The following is a 17,597-nucleotide window of genomic DNA, read 5'->3' on the forward strand; positions in this document are numbered from 1 at the left end:
GTTCCAGCACCACTGGTGCTTGGACCCCTAAATATAGCCGCAAGCGGCGATTGGTGGGTTCACACACCAATAGGCATTTTGGCCTCAATAGGCAAAAGGAAGCCCAAAAGGTCCTTTAGACCTAAAAGTGAAAAGAAGCTGTTTGGGTTTGGCCAGTGTGTGCTCTACAGATAGTGTGTAATGACATCTGCATGTGTCAGAAAGGGAGACACAGAAACAGCACATCTGGCTAGGGCTGCATCTATGTGAACAGCATAGGAAGGCCTGCACTTGTCTATACATGATTGGGCCTCTATATTACTGACAGAGAGAGATTGAGGACCCCAGAGACTATGCTTTGTTATTTCACTCCTTGTACACCTAGCACGCCTAACATGACTGCCCGTGTATTCAAAGTATGAATGTAGTCTGCAAAGCCTGGCATTACATGACTGGCATGACTGACATAACTGATATGACTGGCATGACTGAAATGACATCACTGGCATGATGAACAAAAGTAACATGACTGATATGACTGACATGACTTATGTCTGACATGACTGGACTGACATGACTGATATGACTGGACTGAAATGACTGACATGACTAGACTGACACGACTGTTATGACTGGACAGATATGCATACAAACTATACATACATTTAGGTAGAAGTGTGTGTGTGTGTGTGTGTGTGTGTGTGTGTGTGTGTGTGGTAGTGTATGTACTCAAACTATGACAACATATACTAATACATACATACATAAGTATACATAGAAACTATACATACATATAGGTATAAAGGTGTGTGTGTCTGTGTGTTTGTGTGAGAGAGAGACAAAAAGAAGCCAAATATCAGTTTGTATAAGCATGTGTTAGTCACTGAGATATGGGTGGGTATGGCTAGGGAAGTGTCATTGTGAATGCTATAGGAAGGCCTGCTTGCTCCTGTATGTGTGTGTGCCTGGTTAATAGACACAGAGAGATCTAGGTAGCCAGAGCAATGTTTACTTAGGGCACAGAGATGGGAGGGGGAATGTGGGTGAGAGTGTGAGAGAGACTGAGAGTGTGAGTTTCAGCTTGCGTGCGTGTGAGAAGGAGAAGGTGACAGAGGGACTTTACATGCATTCTTATGCATTGTATATAATACTGCACTGTAGAGCCATACGATAACCGATTTAGATGAAACTTGACAAATTTGTTCAGGATGGGATTCTGAATGGGCTTGTGCATTTTGGTCAGAATTGGGTAAAATATGAAAGAGCTTTAAGAATATGAATATTATATGTATCGATGCTGTCCATTAAAAAAATATTTAGCAGGTATAAGTGTCCTCAAATCCAAAATCTTTGGATTGTTTTTTGATTTCACACTCTGTAGAGTATTATAAGACTTTGCTTGACATGATAGTATGAAAATCCTAGGAGGAGTATGAAAAGTGATGATTTCAAACTATTATTACCTGTAAATAAACTGTGCATTTTTTAATAGGACATGTAATGGGAAAGTTGTTCGCACTACTGCAAGGAATCAAAAGAGTCCAATTGCATGTTCCCAAGTGGAATTATGTAGGGGATACACTTGCTTTTTTTGCAATAGCGCCCCCCAGTGGCCAATCGACACCCGGCTGGATTATGTCATAGGGGGCGTGCACTTGTCCACACCCAAGAGGTTTCGTGCAGATCGACCAATGGTAAGCCTGTCAAACGCGTGCCGATCACTGATTGGCCGATTACGTCAGCCATTTTGGAAGTATGGCATGTCTGCTTTAGGACCTGGTTTCCAGAGGCCCATAGATGATGTCTGTCAAGTTTCATGTGGATCGGCCAATCTGAGTGCATGGGGCAAATTTTTGCATGTTATAGCGCCCCCTAGCAGGTGAGGTATGGCAACCTCTGCGAGCTGCCCCAGACCCTCACAGGGAAGCTGTCTGTGAAGTGCCATCTCATTACATGCAAGTTTTCTTAAGTTAGAGCTCCATATGCGCAAAATTTACTATTGAATTTACGCCCCCTCATTTGATTGGCTTATACTGACTAGGTAGTGAAGAAATTAGCATTTTTGTTGGATACGTTTTAAAGTTCAGACTCTTCTGAACGTTTTGATACCACATATGTGCATGTATGTGAAAAATCCAGGGACTAGTTCGCGCTCAAAGATGTGTGTGATTTTGCACATTATGCAAATTAACTCGAAATCTAAGTGGGCGGAGCTTAATGGTTGTATATTAATTGTCCTATTGAATTTAGTCAAGGAATGTATAGGAACTGGAATTTTGGTTCTAGGACCTACGGTGTAGGAGATATGGACAAAAAGTCAATATGGTCCGCTATAGCGCCACCATCAGGCCAATTTGGGTCCCTGTATGGGAATCTGGTCCTTGGAGGTAACTGAACCTTTTTGCCAAGTTTGGGGTTTCTAGGCATTACGGTCTAGGCTGCACAATACGTTTTAGGTCAAAAAATGGGACAAAGAATAATAATAAGAAAGAAAAATCCTAACAATTACAATAGGGTTCCCACACTATGTGTGTGTGAACCCTAATAATAATAATAAATATAGCCGCAAGCGGCAATTACGGGGTCCAAGCGCAGGGTATGGGCACCATCTGGCACGCCTGAGATGCGTAAGCATGTGTGTGTAATCACTGGGTAGGTATGGGTGAAGCAATGTGTATATGAAACCTATAGGTAGGCCATTGCATGTGTGTGCATGTGTAAGAAAGATGTAGGGGTAATTCAGGAAATCCTAGTATAGCGCCACCTAGTGGTGCAATTCCCGTCATACTTGAGCATGTCTTAGAGAGTGTGTAGATGAACATAATATGTGAGTTTCATGTTGATTGGCATATGATAAGCTTGTGAAATGTGAACTGAAAGCTGATTGGTCGATAGCGGCGGCCATATTGGACATATGATGGTGCAGGTCAAGGACCTGTGTCATAGGTGCATATAGATGATGCGTACCAAGTTTGGAGTTATTTGGCCAATCGGTGTGGGCAGGAGAGTTTTTTGGCCGTTATAGCGCCCCCTAGGTGTGCATGTGTGCCAAAATTTACCGGCAGGTCTAGACACTCAATAGGTGCATGTATGTGAAATTTGGAGTGAATATGCTTTTACAACTCATCAAGCATGAGAGCACCCATGGTTGGGGGGGAGCCATCGAAGTGTTGGTTTTTCTTTTTTGGTTGGCCTGTGGCACATCATACCGCGTTGTATCCCATGCTTTTTCTATGCCCCGTTCTACAGTGCACCGTGTAATTCACAGAGTGGCCAATGAAATGCAGCGAATCCTTCCGAAAGTTATCCGGCACTTAAAACCAGAAGAACTGCATCTCTGATGGCTTTGTGAGGCTGGGAAACCATGCAGCTTTCCACTCTGTAGTTGGTGCAATAGATGGGTGCCATGTGCGAATCAAAGCCCCTGGAGAACCTGATGCACAGTGCTACAAAAACCATAAACTCTATCCCTCTGTGCAATTTCAGGCTGTCTGTGACCACCAGGCAAAGTTTCTCTATGTTTTTATTGGCTTTCCAGGCTCAGTACACGATGCAAGGGTGCTCCGTCACAGCACTCTGTACCAGCAGGCCACTTTGCCACCCAGAGGCTACATGATACTTGGAGATGGTGGGTACCCATGCATCTCTCAGCCCTATAGCCCTCATCACTCCATTTAAGAAGCCTGTCAGAGCAGAAGAGAGGATGGTCTTCAATAGGCATCATGCAAAGGGCACGTTCTATAATTGAACGTGCTTTTGGGATGCTGAAGACCAGATGGAGGTCAATTTTCCTGCACGCTCTAGAGGTTAACCCAAGGTTTGTGCCAGAGGTGATTGCTGCCTGTGTCACTCTGCACAACATCTGCATGGGAGCAGGAGATGTTGTTCAGCCTGAGGAGGAAGCAGATGAAGATGAAGCTGATGTGCAGGAAGACGATGACATCACAGCTGTCAGTGGCCACCAATTACGGAAGCAACTTTGTGCCAACATTGCTGGTGTCCAGTGATTTTATTAAACCAGAAAAAAATAAATCAGTTCGGTTTTCATTAAATGTTATACATTTGCACTGCCAATATTCTTTATGTAAATATTGTGCATACATCATTCATGTTTGTTTAATGTTCTAGTTTTAAATGTCTTATTTCATTGTCTTATCTGTGCTACTTTAAACCAGTTCACTTGTTCTACTCACTGTTAATATTCGTCTTGTTCTGTTAGTGTGAGTTAGAATTAAAAAACAATTTAAGAGTATGAATTTGAAGTGTTATTATACAATGAACAACCGATTAATTAAGTTTATATCAGTATAGTATACCTGCAAGACATGCATTAGTTAGTTTTCCATGACTGCTTTAAAAAAAAGCACACATAAATGCCAGTTCTTAAATTCAAAAAAAAATTATTTTAGAATTCACAAATAAGTTAGTTAATTTTGTTAACTAGCTTTTCTAGCAGATTATACAAGCGTTCGCTTGAAAAAAAAAAGCTTAACAAAAATGTAATTGAGAAATTTGCAGGCCAGAAGGAAAGGAGGGCAAAATTCATGTTTAAGTAAATAAAGGGCACCAAGACTGCTTTATTTGTTTAATTTGTTTGCGTCCCCCTCATTTTTTGCACCAGATGCCACTGGTTGCATATCTCAAATGATAGTAGTCTGAAATGATGGGGAAAATTTGGTAATACAATGCTACTGTTAATGTACACGTGTTACAGGGCATTAACATGAACATATTGTGTACAGGAATTTATGTGAATGTGTGATTTTTATTAGTGTGATTACTGTTAAAACACATAGAGACACACACCGCAATTATAATGGGCCCTCGGGGGGGGGGGGGGGGGAGTTAAAGGAGGTAGTAGTTGATATGTTGGTAATTGTTTTTATGTGGTTATAGCAGGCTAGTTGTTAATGTACTCGTAGTTAACACGTAAGACACCAGCAAGGGCGCCCGACCACGTGTTGAACATGCATGAAGGTTTAGTTGCAAACATTGTTTCGAGTAAATAGTACACTATAGATAAAATGTGGAATTATTGTTGAAAGTCCGGCGTTAGGTGGTTCCGGCCGAACACCCCTGTATGTTTCTCTAGTTGGTTTGCCCTGTTGTTCGTAGAGCGACAGTGGGAGGAGGCTATCAGAGCGGAGCCGAACGTTGAGCAGAGCTGAACTTTGAGCAGAGGCGAACTTTGAGAACAAAGGGAATACGGAGATTTTGGTTGAAAAACAGAGTTATAAAGAGTGACTTTATTCTTCTGGGTGAGCTTTGCGCGTGGATCAACAGTAAGTCTACGTTTCAGCTGTTATATTTGTGTAATATGTTGCGTTTTGTATCCGTATGTTATAGCGGTAATTGAGGCTGTAATGTAATATGTACATAGTAATATGACGGTTAGTTTGGCTCATTAATGGGATATTGGTATGTCATGTGTATTTCTATGTATATTACATGTATTACCATGTATATTCATGTTAAGTCCGATATAAGTTAATGAGAGTTGCCTCACTGCATGAGTGAAGCATGATGTGTGCACGAGGTAGGCGCGAGGTGTTTTCGTGATACTCGCTTCAGTAGCGCTTACTTATCCTGTAGTGTTTGCTCAGAGTAGTGCGATATATGCGAAGTTGTACTAGCAGTGGCGGCTGGTGCAAAAAAAATTGAGGGGGGCGCAAACAAATTAAACAAATAAAGCAGTCTTAGTGCCCTTTATTTACTTAAACATAAATTTATGCATCTACATCACATATGTCAAAGTCAAGACCCGCGGGCCGGATCTGGATAGATTGATAGATCATAGATTGATTATCTATGGCCCCCTGGATGATATTTAATTTCTATTAGAACCGGCCCGCAGGCCACAGCCGCCCGCTGGTGTTTGTTGTGCTGGTGCACAAACACTACATTCCCCACAATGCAACGGTAGCCCGCGAAGTCACTGCAGCGCCACAAGCGGCGAGGGTCCGCGCGGCGAAAATGACGTAATCGCAGTGGCTCCTTCCGTGTGCGAGGGCGTCGCGCGCTATCGATTCCCGAGGTCGTGCACCTGTCCAATTTTGTAACTGTTCAGCGCAATGAACAAAGTCATGTTTGCAGGGTTCATACACCTTTACAAGGTGGAATTCAAGCACTTGTACGTCACTTTCAAGGTCCATTTCAATATTTCCCAGCACGTTAAACTTAATTAAGTTAAATATTTATACGTATACTCGAAATGATTCGATATAATTCGCTTTTTATTCACATTTAATGGTTGTTTGGTTTTGAAAATAATGTTAACGTCTTCACGTTCTCTCATGTTTCGTCCTGGAATTACAAGAGGCTCGTATTTGTTAACGTGATACAAAAGAACTGTTAAGTCAGACAGATATTTGTTGTGAACCGAAGTAGTTACAATTTCAAGCATTTTCAAGTACTTTAGCCTAAATTTCAGCACTTTTCAAACCTGTATTACTTTATTCATTTAATGTACAGGACATGTCTTCTTTGAAGGAAGTTTGTTTTTATCTGTTTGCTGTTTCAATGTTTTCACTTGAAATTACTAACAGCTCCATAAGAAAATATTACTTTATTCATTTAAGCATTAAATAATATACACCGTGTTAGGTCTTGGTTCAATAGGCTATGTACAATCATTTCATTATGTTTTAATAAACATTGAACCAGTCCGGCCCTCGGCTTGTAGAAAATTTGTTTTTTTGGCCCTCTGTGTATTTGATTGACATCCCTGATCTACATGCACTCTCATTAGACCGGCACCCTGCACACAGGAAGTGTGCACAATGTAAGCAATTAAATACAATTATGCATTTACTCTTTTAATAAATTCAAACATGGCTATTAGACACACAGTGTGACTAAATAATTTCCTAACTATCGCAGTTTATAATTAACTCATTTTAATATCTGAACAATATTAAGGGGCGGCACCCCAGCGCCACAAATTGACCAGCCACCACTGTGTACTAGTATGTTTAGAGTGTGAAGCGATTGTTTTGGTTTATCGTTTATTGAGTATTGTATGTTTATACGTATTTTCATTGCCGAGCCACACAGATACGCCCATATGTAATAAACACACAGTTAAGCACCCAGGATTAGATCTCCATTATTGTCAGTGGTTTCAGGCCGAGACGCTTATAACGATGTTTGGGCAAATTGGTCAGACTAATGACGGGGAGGGGGAGTGACAGACTAATTCGTAAAATGTGTTGTGTGTAAATTTTGTTTTAGCAGATGCCACGTACCAAGGCTTCACGCCGCTCAGCAGCTGCAAAGGCACGCTTCGCTAAGATGAGAGGTCCAGCAGTCCAGGCAGATGTGAGTGAAGTGCAGCACACTTGTGTGCAGCCACACACAGGATAATAGTCAAGGTGTATGGATGGTTTGGAACAGTAAATATGTGTGGTAATCTGTTGTGGCAGTTAAATATCTAAAATTGTGTGTAGTTTGCAGTGACTTGATGGGACAGTTTGTGCAGGTGTTGTGTAACGTAGTCAGTGTAATACATACAGCATACAGGAATCTCAGGCTTCAGTAGTGTACTGCATGCTAGTAAGATCCAAGCAGTATGCATTATTTTTGCTGGAGTATGGATGGCATTTCATGATTGTGCTATGTAATGTAAACACCATGAAGGACTGTAGAAATTAAATGGCAGTGGTAGTATGTGTCTGTAAAGGCTTTACAGGTTTGTGTAGATGGAACGTACAAAAGGGAGCAAGTTGTCTTTTTAGTGTGATGTGAGGTTCATGCATGTAAAAGCTATAAAATGTGTTTTTTGTGTGTGTGTGATTTTAGGAGTCACCTGTGGTGGATGCTGTGTCGAGTGAGGAGATGGGTCCAGAGGTTGTACTTTAATGAATACATTGCGACTGTTTAAATGATGCGTACATTGAGTTCTTATGTGTAAAAGAATGGAAAAAAGTTTAGGCTAACAAATATTGATGGGGGTTACTGATGCACGGTGTAAATAATGAGGGAACATGTGTTGGGGAATATGCATAAAACTATGTGGGCATAAAACTGCATCCCCACATAGGTTGTGAAAGTTAAGTGTGCTGATGACATTCAGAGGAACAATTTAATATATAGATGTGTATATGTAGAGTTCTTTATGTATGACAAATTTCTGAAATGATAGTCATTGAATATGATGTGTGTGTGTGTGTATGTGTATATATATATATATATATAATATATATAAAAATTATATGATGGACACTGAATATGTAGTCAGTGTTGTGTACTTGTAGATGTGTGGGATATATTGTGTAGACACCAGCCTTGGTGTATTCTAGGGTCTGTAGTTTGCATTGTTAGATGTTTAACTTTGTGTGTCTTGTCATCCCTCTCTTGTTTCTCTTCTGTATCTTTCATTAGGTGCTTGCTCCTGAACCGCGTGTTCTTGGGAGCGGTGCATGCCAGAGGGACCCATCTCCAGAGGTTTTGCTTCCTCTTAAAAAAAAAGTACTGACTCCAGAGGTTTTGCTTCCTCTTAAAAAAAAAGTACTGACTCCAGAGGTTTTGCTTCCTCTTAAAAAAAAAGTACTGACTCCAGAGGTTTTGCTTCCTCTTAAAAAAAAAGTACTGACCAATTCTGACCCCATCGTTGGGCAGAATGTGCAAAAGCTGTGCAAAAACCGTGCAAAAACTGTGCAAAAACTGGCCTATACCGTTCCAATGACTTCCAATACCATGCCAATGACTTCCGATACATGCCAATCATTCCCATCGCGATCAATCAATGAATCCTCTGATGCTATTGAAAGTGTCTGTGCTCAGTTTTCCCAGGTGCAGACGTTGACGGGCTCTTTCCATCAAGGACATCCAATGTTTGCCAATAAAGCTAATAAGCAGTGTGTTGCTAATAGTGTCACAGCTATAATGATGTCGAAAGTGAAGAGCGTTTTGAATTGGACCACCGCTGACCTAGATGACGTTCTCATGAAGGGAGATGATCTCTACAGATCCATCCGAGATGCCGGCAGCATTCACGACCCTTCTGGCTACCTGTTTGTTGCTGATTTGCCTACTAAGCATACAATACAGCAAAACACCTTTGAATTAAACTATAGTGATGTCATGTTTGTAGGTCTTTTTGGTGTCCATGACTATGGGGAGATGCAAAATGTGTACATGTCATATGATGAAGCATTAGTAAGAGTGTTTTCACTGTTTGACGCTTGTTTATTCACCGTTAAATTGAATACATGCGCTATCGTTAAACAGGGCTCATGTTATGTGCTAATCGACTCGCACGCACGTAACTCGCATGGTGAGCGGACACAGTGTGGTACAAGTTTAGTAGCGTATCATGTCACTATGGAGTCCCTACTGAACCACGTCAAGGTCCTGGGTTTGTCATTGAATGCCAAAAAAATGCCATTTGAAATCACAGGTGTTACTGCGACTATAAGATGTAGAAACGTCATGCCGGAAATCTTTGAAGGTGAGTATTTATCGGTGAGGGACAGTACGGAAGTCTACGAACATGAAACTGCAATGAAGACGGATGATACAGCGTGCAGCAGTGTAAAAGCTAGCGGCCATTTGCTATATAGCGATGCAGTAAAACGCAAAAGCGAAAACCTCGTTACAGAGACGAACGTTTCAGCTGATCAATGGACAAAACGAATGCGCACCAGGGGGAATGTGCTTGACGACGTTGTCTTGGTTACTGAGACACAAACCGACAGCTTTAAATTCAGTCCTTTAACAACGCAGCAGCAGAAAAGTTTGTGTTTAAAGTTGAACATTGTTTACATTGAACATAATCACGCAGAGTTGCCTACACCCGTTGTAATGAGCGAGCCTTGCAATACGCAGACAATCACAAGTGATGGTAATTGCTTTTTCAGATCGTTGGCTTTTGCAATTAGTGGAAGTGAAAAAGAGCACAGGAAGATCCGATGTGCTACTGTTAAACACATAGAGAAAAATGAAGCACGTTATGTTAACTATCTCAGAGAAGGTTACTCCTGTGTGTCACAGTATATTTATAAAACAAGGATGAAGTACGTCGGTACATGGGCCACTGAAGTGGAAATTCAAGCTGCGGCTGACCTGATTGGTGTAAATATTCATACACATTGTCAAACCAGATGGTTGAAATACTCTGCATGTCATCCTTTCACTGGTCAGTGTAATGAAACAACGGGAATTTATCTGAAACACTGTGATAACTCACATTACGAGGTGGTGACCTGTGTCCACACAACTCCAAGCGATTGTACTAAGCTGTGTGGAAACACATACTTTGTTTCAGCAGAAAATCGTCGCAAACGTGACAGACAAAAAATAAAGTATGATACGGCACAGAGAGAGGCAAAAATCCAGAAGACTATTCAAAGGTACCATGACGATGAAGATTTTAGAAACTCTGTGAAAAAACGAGGTGTTGATGAATACAGATGTAATGAGCAGTATAAGCTACACACAAAATTCCGAAGTGTGCATAAATATGGAGTAAATCTGGAACACAGGAACAACATAAAGAAATTGAGTAAAGAGAAATATGGGAAAGACCTACAACACAGACAGAATGTAAAACAATTAAGTGTGGACAAATACAAAACCGATCTGACACACAGACAGAATGTAAAACAATTAAGTGTGGACAAATACAAAACCGATCTGACACACAGACAGAATGTAAAACAATTAAGTGTGGACAAATACAAAACCGATCTGACACACAGACAGAATGTAAAACAATTAAGTGTGGACAAATACAAAACCGATCTGACACACAGACAGAATGTAAAACAATTAAGTGTGGACAAATACAAAACCGATCTGACACACAGACAGAATGTAAAACAATTAAGTGTGGACAAATACAAAACCGATCTGACACACAGACAGAATGTAAAACAATTAAGTGTGGACAAATATAAAACCGATCTGACACACAGACAGAATGTAAAACAATTAAGTGTGGACAAATACAAAACCGATCTGACACACAGACAGAATGTAAAACAATTAAGTGTGGACAAATACAAAACCGATCTGACACACAGACAGAATGTAAAACAATTAAGTGTGGACAAATACAAAACCGATCTGACACACAGACAGAATGTAAAACAATTAAGTGTGGACAAATACAAAACCGATCTGACACACAGACAGAATGTAAAACAATTAAGTGTGGACAAATACAAGACAGACGAGAAACACATGAAGTATGTCAAGTATTTGAGTGTTCATAAGTACAAAACAAACCAAAAACATAAAGAACATGTAAAGCAAGTGAACATAGATAAATACAAAGCAGACATCTCATATGCTCATGCTACTAAAGTAAGAAATACAAAAAGGAGAAACACAGAAAAGACCAAAAGGACAGAAATGCCATACATAATCGAACAATTCAGACACAAAATAGCCATGGGTCCTATATATGTGTGTGCAGTTTGCCATCGCACTCTGTTCAAACACCAAGTAATCAAATGCAGACAACAAGAATATATGAAAAAAGGTCCTAAAGTTGCATTAGTTGCAGAAAGATGTATTACAGACAGTTATTTACATTTATGTAAAGAAAGCTGCAATGCAAACTGCACTGATAAAGCTGGTCCTGCTGGTTGTCTGTGGATTTGCTATACATGCCATAGAAAGATTTGTGATGGGAAAATGCCAGAAGAGAGTGTTGCCAATAATCTTTCACTGGAACCAGTTCCTGCTGAATTGCAGGTGCTAAATTCATTAGAACAGCATTTAATTGCGATGCATATACCATTTATGAGGATTGTGTCATTGCCAAAAGGAGGACAAAATGGGGTCCATGGACCAGTCACTTGTGTTCCATCAAACATGACAGATGTAGTAGATGTTTTACCAAGATCCGAAAATATTGATCAGATGATTCGAGTGAAATTGAAAAGAAAACTGACATACAAAGGGCATTATAAATATGAATTTGTTTCTCCAGACAAAATTCAATCTTCATTGATGTATCTACAAAAGTATAACAAATTCTACAGTAATATCCAGTTTAATAATGATTGGATTAATCCACTGAGTAAAACTGCGGAAGCAGACGATAATGATGCATATGACCAATGTGTTACTGAGGAAAAACATGATTATGGTGATTCTGAAAATGACAACATTGATGAAACTCTTCATGACAGACAACAACATGGTATGTTCATGGATACGTGTTTACAACCAGTTGATGTAGCACAGGAGATTCTGGATCAGCACTTTGATGGAATAATATCTGTTGCACCTGCTGAAGGAAACAACCCAGTGAGGCTGTTAACTGATGAGTCTAATGAGGCCAAATGCTTTCCAGTTCTTTTCCCAAAAGGCACGGGCACTTTTCATGATAACAGGCCTGAACGACTGACATTGTCTAGATATTTAAATACAAGAATCCTTAATGCAGATGGTAGATTTGCAAAGAACTTGGACTATATCTTTTATGGTCAATATTTGTCTGAGTTAAATCAGGTTGTATCAAACGTGTCAATTGCTTTGAGAAAAGGACATTGTGTGCACAAAACTGACATTACTTCAGAAATGTTAATAAACACAGACTCCCTACAAAGGATTTTGAATCACGATGAAGGCTATAAATTCCTGAAACCCATTAGAGGTACTCCTGTATTTTGGCAAAGTGTTCAGAAAGATCTTTTTGCAATGGTCAGACAACTGGGTATCCCTACGTGGTTTTGCTCCTTTTCCTCTGCTGACTTGCGATGGCCAGAACTGATGGAAACAATCCTGACTCAAGAGGGTAAACATATATCACCAGATGACCTTGACTGGTCAGAGAGATGTGCTCTGCTGAAAAGTAACCCTGTGACAGCTGCCAGAATGTTTGACCACCGATTCCGTTGTTTTCTGAAAGATGTCATCATGTCTGAAGCACAACCAATAGGAGAAATAGTTGATTACTTCTACAGAATTGAGTTCCAACAACGTGGGTCACCTCACAGTCACTGCCTGTTCTGGGTTAAAGACGCTCCTCAGATAGACAAAGATGATGACAATAAAGTTCTAGCATTCATTGATCACTATGTCACATGTGAAATGCCATCAGCTGATGACACAGAAATGAATGAAATTGTGTCAGGTGTACAACAACACAGCAAAAGACACTCAAAAACATGCAAAAAAAAGGGGACTATATGCAGATTCAACTTCCCCCGTCCTCCATCTAGCAGAACATTTTTGACAAGACGCAAGACTGACAACGATAAAAATGTTGATGATGACAAATGTGGAGAACAAAGCATTTCAGCAAATAACAATCAAAGCAGCCCTCGTATGGAGCATGATTTAGCAGATTCCATATTGAAAAATGTACGGACAACTTTACTGAATACTGAGGCCAACTTTGAGTCAGCAGATGACTTATTTGCTTCACTAGGCATAAATCAGGAAACTTTTGAAGCAGCATATCAAACAATTAGCAAAAAAAACAGTGTTGTGTTGAAAAGAAAGCCATGTGATGCTTGGGTGAATCAGTACAACAGATATCTCCTAAACGCATGGAACGCTAATATGGACATACAGTTTGTGATTGATGCATATTCCTGTATTGTATATATCATCTCATACATATCTAAAGCTGAGAGAGAGATGGGGTTGTTATTGTCACATGCTCAGAAAGAAGCTGCACAGCAAGGCAATCTTGATGCTAAACAAGCTTTACGCAAACTTGGCAGTGTTTTCCTTCATAATCGTGAAGTTTCAGCTCAGGAGAGCGTATATCGTCTTTCTAATATGAAGCTGAAAGAGGCCTCCCGCAAAGTACAGTTTGTGCCAACCTGTGATGCAATCAGAATGAGTCTTCCACTCAATGTTATACAGAGGAAAGCAGAATGTCTTGATGAAGACAGTGAGAACATCTGGATGAACAGTATAACTGACAGATATAAGGGGAGACCTAAATCCAAGGATTTTGAAGAAATGTGTTTGGCTACTTTTGCATCAGAGTATAGAGTGTTGTCAAAGTCTGAAACGTCATCTCCAAACACTGTGAAACTAGATGAAGGTCTAGGCTTTGTGAAGAAAAGGTCACGAACTGAGCCTGCTGTAATTCGATATGCTCGTTTCTCACCAACAAAAAATCCTGCAAAATATTATGAAAGCATTTTGCAACTGTTTCTTCCTCATTACTCGAACAGTCAACTGAAGCCACCAACTTTCCAGACATATCAAGAGTTCTATGAAGGTGGGTTTGTGAAATACTCAGACCATGAGCTGGTTTCAGTAAAAGCCATAGTGGACACAAACATGTCAAAGTTTGAAAAAGAGGCTGATTCTATAGACCAAGCTCAAGAAGACCTAGAGGTACATGGTCCAATGGAAGATGCATGGGCACAAATTTGTCCTGAGACAGAACAAGAACGCTTAGAATGTCATGAAAATAAATATAATGACAATACAAATACAAGTGAAAACAGTGATGTTATACCAGATCTCCTCCCGAAACAAACCTTTTCATTAGACAATAATAAACATAGCCTGTCAAAGGATGCAGCAATGGCTTTACTTCGTTCACTGAATGCAAAACAGTCTCAGATATTTTATCAGATTCGTCACTGGTGTTTACAAAAGCTACGTGGAGAACATCCGGACCCTTTCCATGTGTTTATATCAGGCCCTGGAGGTGTTGGAAAATCTGTGCTGATCAAAGCAATTCATTATGAGGCCTGTCGCATCCTGTCTCGTTTATCACAGAATCCTGATGACACACGTGTGTTATTAACAGCACCAACAGGTGTAAGTGCTTATAATATCGATGCTGCCACAATACACACTTCTTTGTCCATTGGCACAGATACTAAGCTGCCTTATCAGCCACTGGGAGATGAGAAAATAAATGCACTGAGAACTAAATTGGGAAAACTTGATATATTAATCATCGATGAAATTTCAATGGTTGATCATAAACTTCTTGCATATATTCATGGCAGACTGAGACAGATCAAGCAGTGTGGAGATTACTCAGCTTTTGGAAAGGTTTCAATCATTGCAGTGGGTGACTTCTATCAGCTCAGTCCAGTGAAAGGTAAACCTTTGTACAGTGAACCTGTGGGTGTGAATCTATGGCAGAATCATTTTGCTTTGGCAGAACTCACTGACATCATGAGACAAAAAGATGCAGCATTTGCAGAGTTATTGAATCGGCTCAGGAAAAGGCAAAAATGTGATCCATTGCTCAATACAGACATTAATAAGCTCAAACAGTGTGAAACAGGTGAAGGAGAATATACTACAAATCTGCATATTTATGCAACAAATGAGGAAGTTGATGACCACAACAGATGCATGCTGAAGCTAATATGCTCTGAAACTACAGTCATTGAGGCACAAGATTATGACAGAATCCCCAAAACTGGACGGTTTCAAAGAGTAAAGGGCCACCATGGCAATGTGTGTAACACATGTCTGTCACGATCACTTCACATTGGAATCAATGCACGGGTCATGCTTCTTAAAAACATTGATGTTTCAGATGGCCTTGTAAATGGTGCTTTTGGTACAGTTAATGCAATACATTTCAATGCAGGTGAAGATTTCCCTTCAAAAATATATGTGACCTTTGACAATGAAAGAGCTGGTACAGCGGTAAGAGCCAAAACTCAATGCTTACAACCTGACCTGCAAAAGGCAACACCAATTGAACCAGATGAAGAGAGAGTGACTAAGAGTGGTGGCATACGGCGCCAGTTCCCCCTGAAATTAGCTTGGGCTTGCACTATCCACAAAGTACAAGGTCTAACTGTGGACAAAGCGGTTGTGTCACTTAAAAAGATATTTGCACCTGGACAAGCATATGTGGCCTTAAGTCGTGTTACATCTCTTCAAGGTCTCATAATACAGGACTTCAAAGAAAGTGCAATATATGCCAAATCAGACATTGAAAGTTTCATGCAAATCATGCCTGCATTTATTCAGCCAGTACAACAAACACAGGTGTCTCCATCATGTAAAATACTTCTGCACAATGTTCAAGGACTGTCATGTCATCTACAAGACCTACAACAAGACAAAAGGTATATGGATGCTGATATCATTTGTATGACAGAAACTTGGGTACAGTCACGGCATAACTCTGATGTACAAATAAGTGGATTCTCTTTCTATAATCAACCAAGATGTCTTTCGTATGACACAACTGACACTGTGTTTGCTAAGCTCAAGGACAAACAGCATGGAGGTGTTGGTATCTATTATAAACCACAGACAAACTGTACTATTGTTGATGTACCATGTATGAATCTGGAGTGCATGCAGTTTATTCTTCCTCATCTCAATGCAACAGCTGCAATTGTGTATCGCCCATCTTCATATAATCAGACAGTATTTCTCAACAAGCTGAGCACTTTGATCAGGCAAATGGACAGTTTCCCAGAAGGTAAAATTATTATGGGAGATTTCAATGTAAATCTTTTTGTAACAAACTCAGTGTGTGAAGTGATGCAACATTATGGCTTTACTCAAATAGTGAAAGAAGCAACAACAGAAAATGGCACCTTAATAGATCATGTGTATGTTAAAGACCTTGACATTGACAAAATATGTGTTTCTGTTATGCCTACATACTTCAGCTGTCATGAATGTGTTGTACTCTATTGGTAGTTTTCACACTCTGGCATTCACACAAGGTTTGTATATACTGTGACATTACTACATCAGTTCATTATCATCGTTAAATCCTCATGGTCTGCATTATTTTTCCCTGCTTACAATTGGCCAATTCCAAAAGATAATCATTAAAGTTCCTAAACATTGCTTTCACGAAATGGAGAATAACACCATTACTTACTTTTTTCATTCAATTACATTTTAATACTACATAAATGTATAACAGCTATGTGAAGGACATGTTTAACATTATCAGTCCATACCAATATATTTATAGACCATTTTCTCAGACATGAACAACCACATTGTCAACATTGCACAACAATTTCTATACATCGAGCACACAGTGAAAGTCGCGCTCTGTGTGAGTAACAAACTTATTGCAGAGGTTGTGACTTCTCTCCTGGTACGTGTATACACAGGCGACACCAGACGCAGTTCATAGGGAACTGTCAGGATCAGGGGATCCAACTCGACAAGAGTCGAGAGGTTTGGCTGTCGAACTCCACAGGGGGGTATACAGGCGGCACCATTGGTGGTTACCAGGCAGGGTAACTGAGTGATTGGGAGTTTCACCCTCGCCTGGGAGTCGAGCACGAGCTCACAGTTCGCAGAAAACCAGTGAGAGTGAAGGTTGCGCTCTGTGTGAGTGTGAGTAGTTAACTCTGTTCTAATTATTTTAAATAGTTTTCCCGATTATTATTATCTTATTTACTTTACTTTTTTACATTATTTTATTTAGTTACATTTTTATCTTATTTTAATATTTATTTTATTACATTATTATTATTTTATAATTTCTCATTATTTTATTATGCTTTTTTCCTTTTTATCTTTAATTTATTTTAACATTTTCTTTTTGTCTTATCTTTACTTTCTTTTAATGTTTTTCATTTATTCTGTAAAGCACTTTGAGTTGCATGTATGTATGAAAGGTGATATACAAATAAAGATTATTATTATTATTATTATTATTATTATTATTATTATTATGTACGTTCAGAAATTAT

At 39.7% G+C, this 17,597-nt stretch overlaps 1 protein-coding gene and 1 long non-coding RNA gene across 3 annotated transcripts; both read left to right on the forward strand.

Annotated features, from left to right (window-relative positions):
* Nucleotides 1-5,104: 5,104 nt before the first annotated feature.
* On the forward strand, nt 5,105-9,054 carry LOC143521490 (uncharacterized). Of its 2 annotated transcripts, none has more exons than XR_013132771.1 (4): nt 5,105-5,261; nt 7,213-7,296; nt 7,777-7,824; nt 8,359-9,054. It is a non-coding gene; the product is annotated as an uncharacterized LOC143521490 (long non-coding RNA). The 2 variants fall into 2 exon arrangements; XR_013132770.1 differs by having other exon boundaries at nt 7,210-7,296; nt 8,359-9,053.
* Nucleotides 9,055-9,408: 354 nt separating this feature from the next.
* On the forward strand, nt 9,409-16,582 carry LOC143522233 (uncharacterized). The gene has a single exon (XM_077016037.1). It carries the CDS (start codon nt 9,409-9,411, stop codon nt 16,579-16,581), a length of 7,173 nt encoding a protein of 2,390 aa, XP_076872152.1. The 3' UTR covers nt 16,582.
* The last annotated feature ends 1,015 nt before the right edge of the window (nt 16,583-17,597 follow it).

Source organism: Brachyhypopomus gauderio, chromosome 8 (genome assembly GCF_052324685.1).
Source record: "Brachyhypopomus gauderio isolate BG-103 chromosome 8, BGAUD_0.2, whole genome shotgun sequence".
NCBI lineage: Eukaryota > Metazoa > Chordata > Actinopteri > Gymnotiformes > Hypopomidae > Brachyhypopomus > Brachyhypopomus gauderio.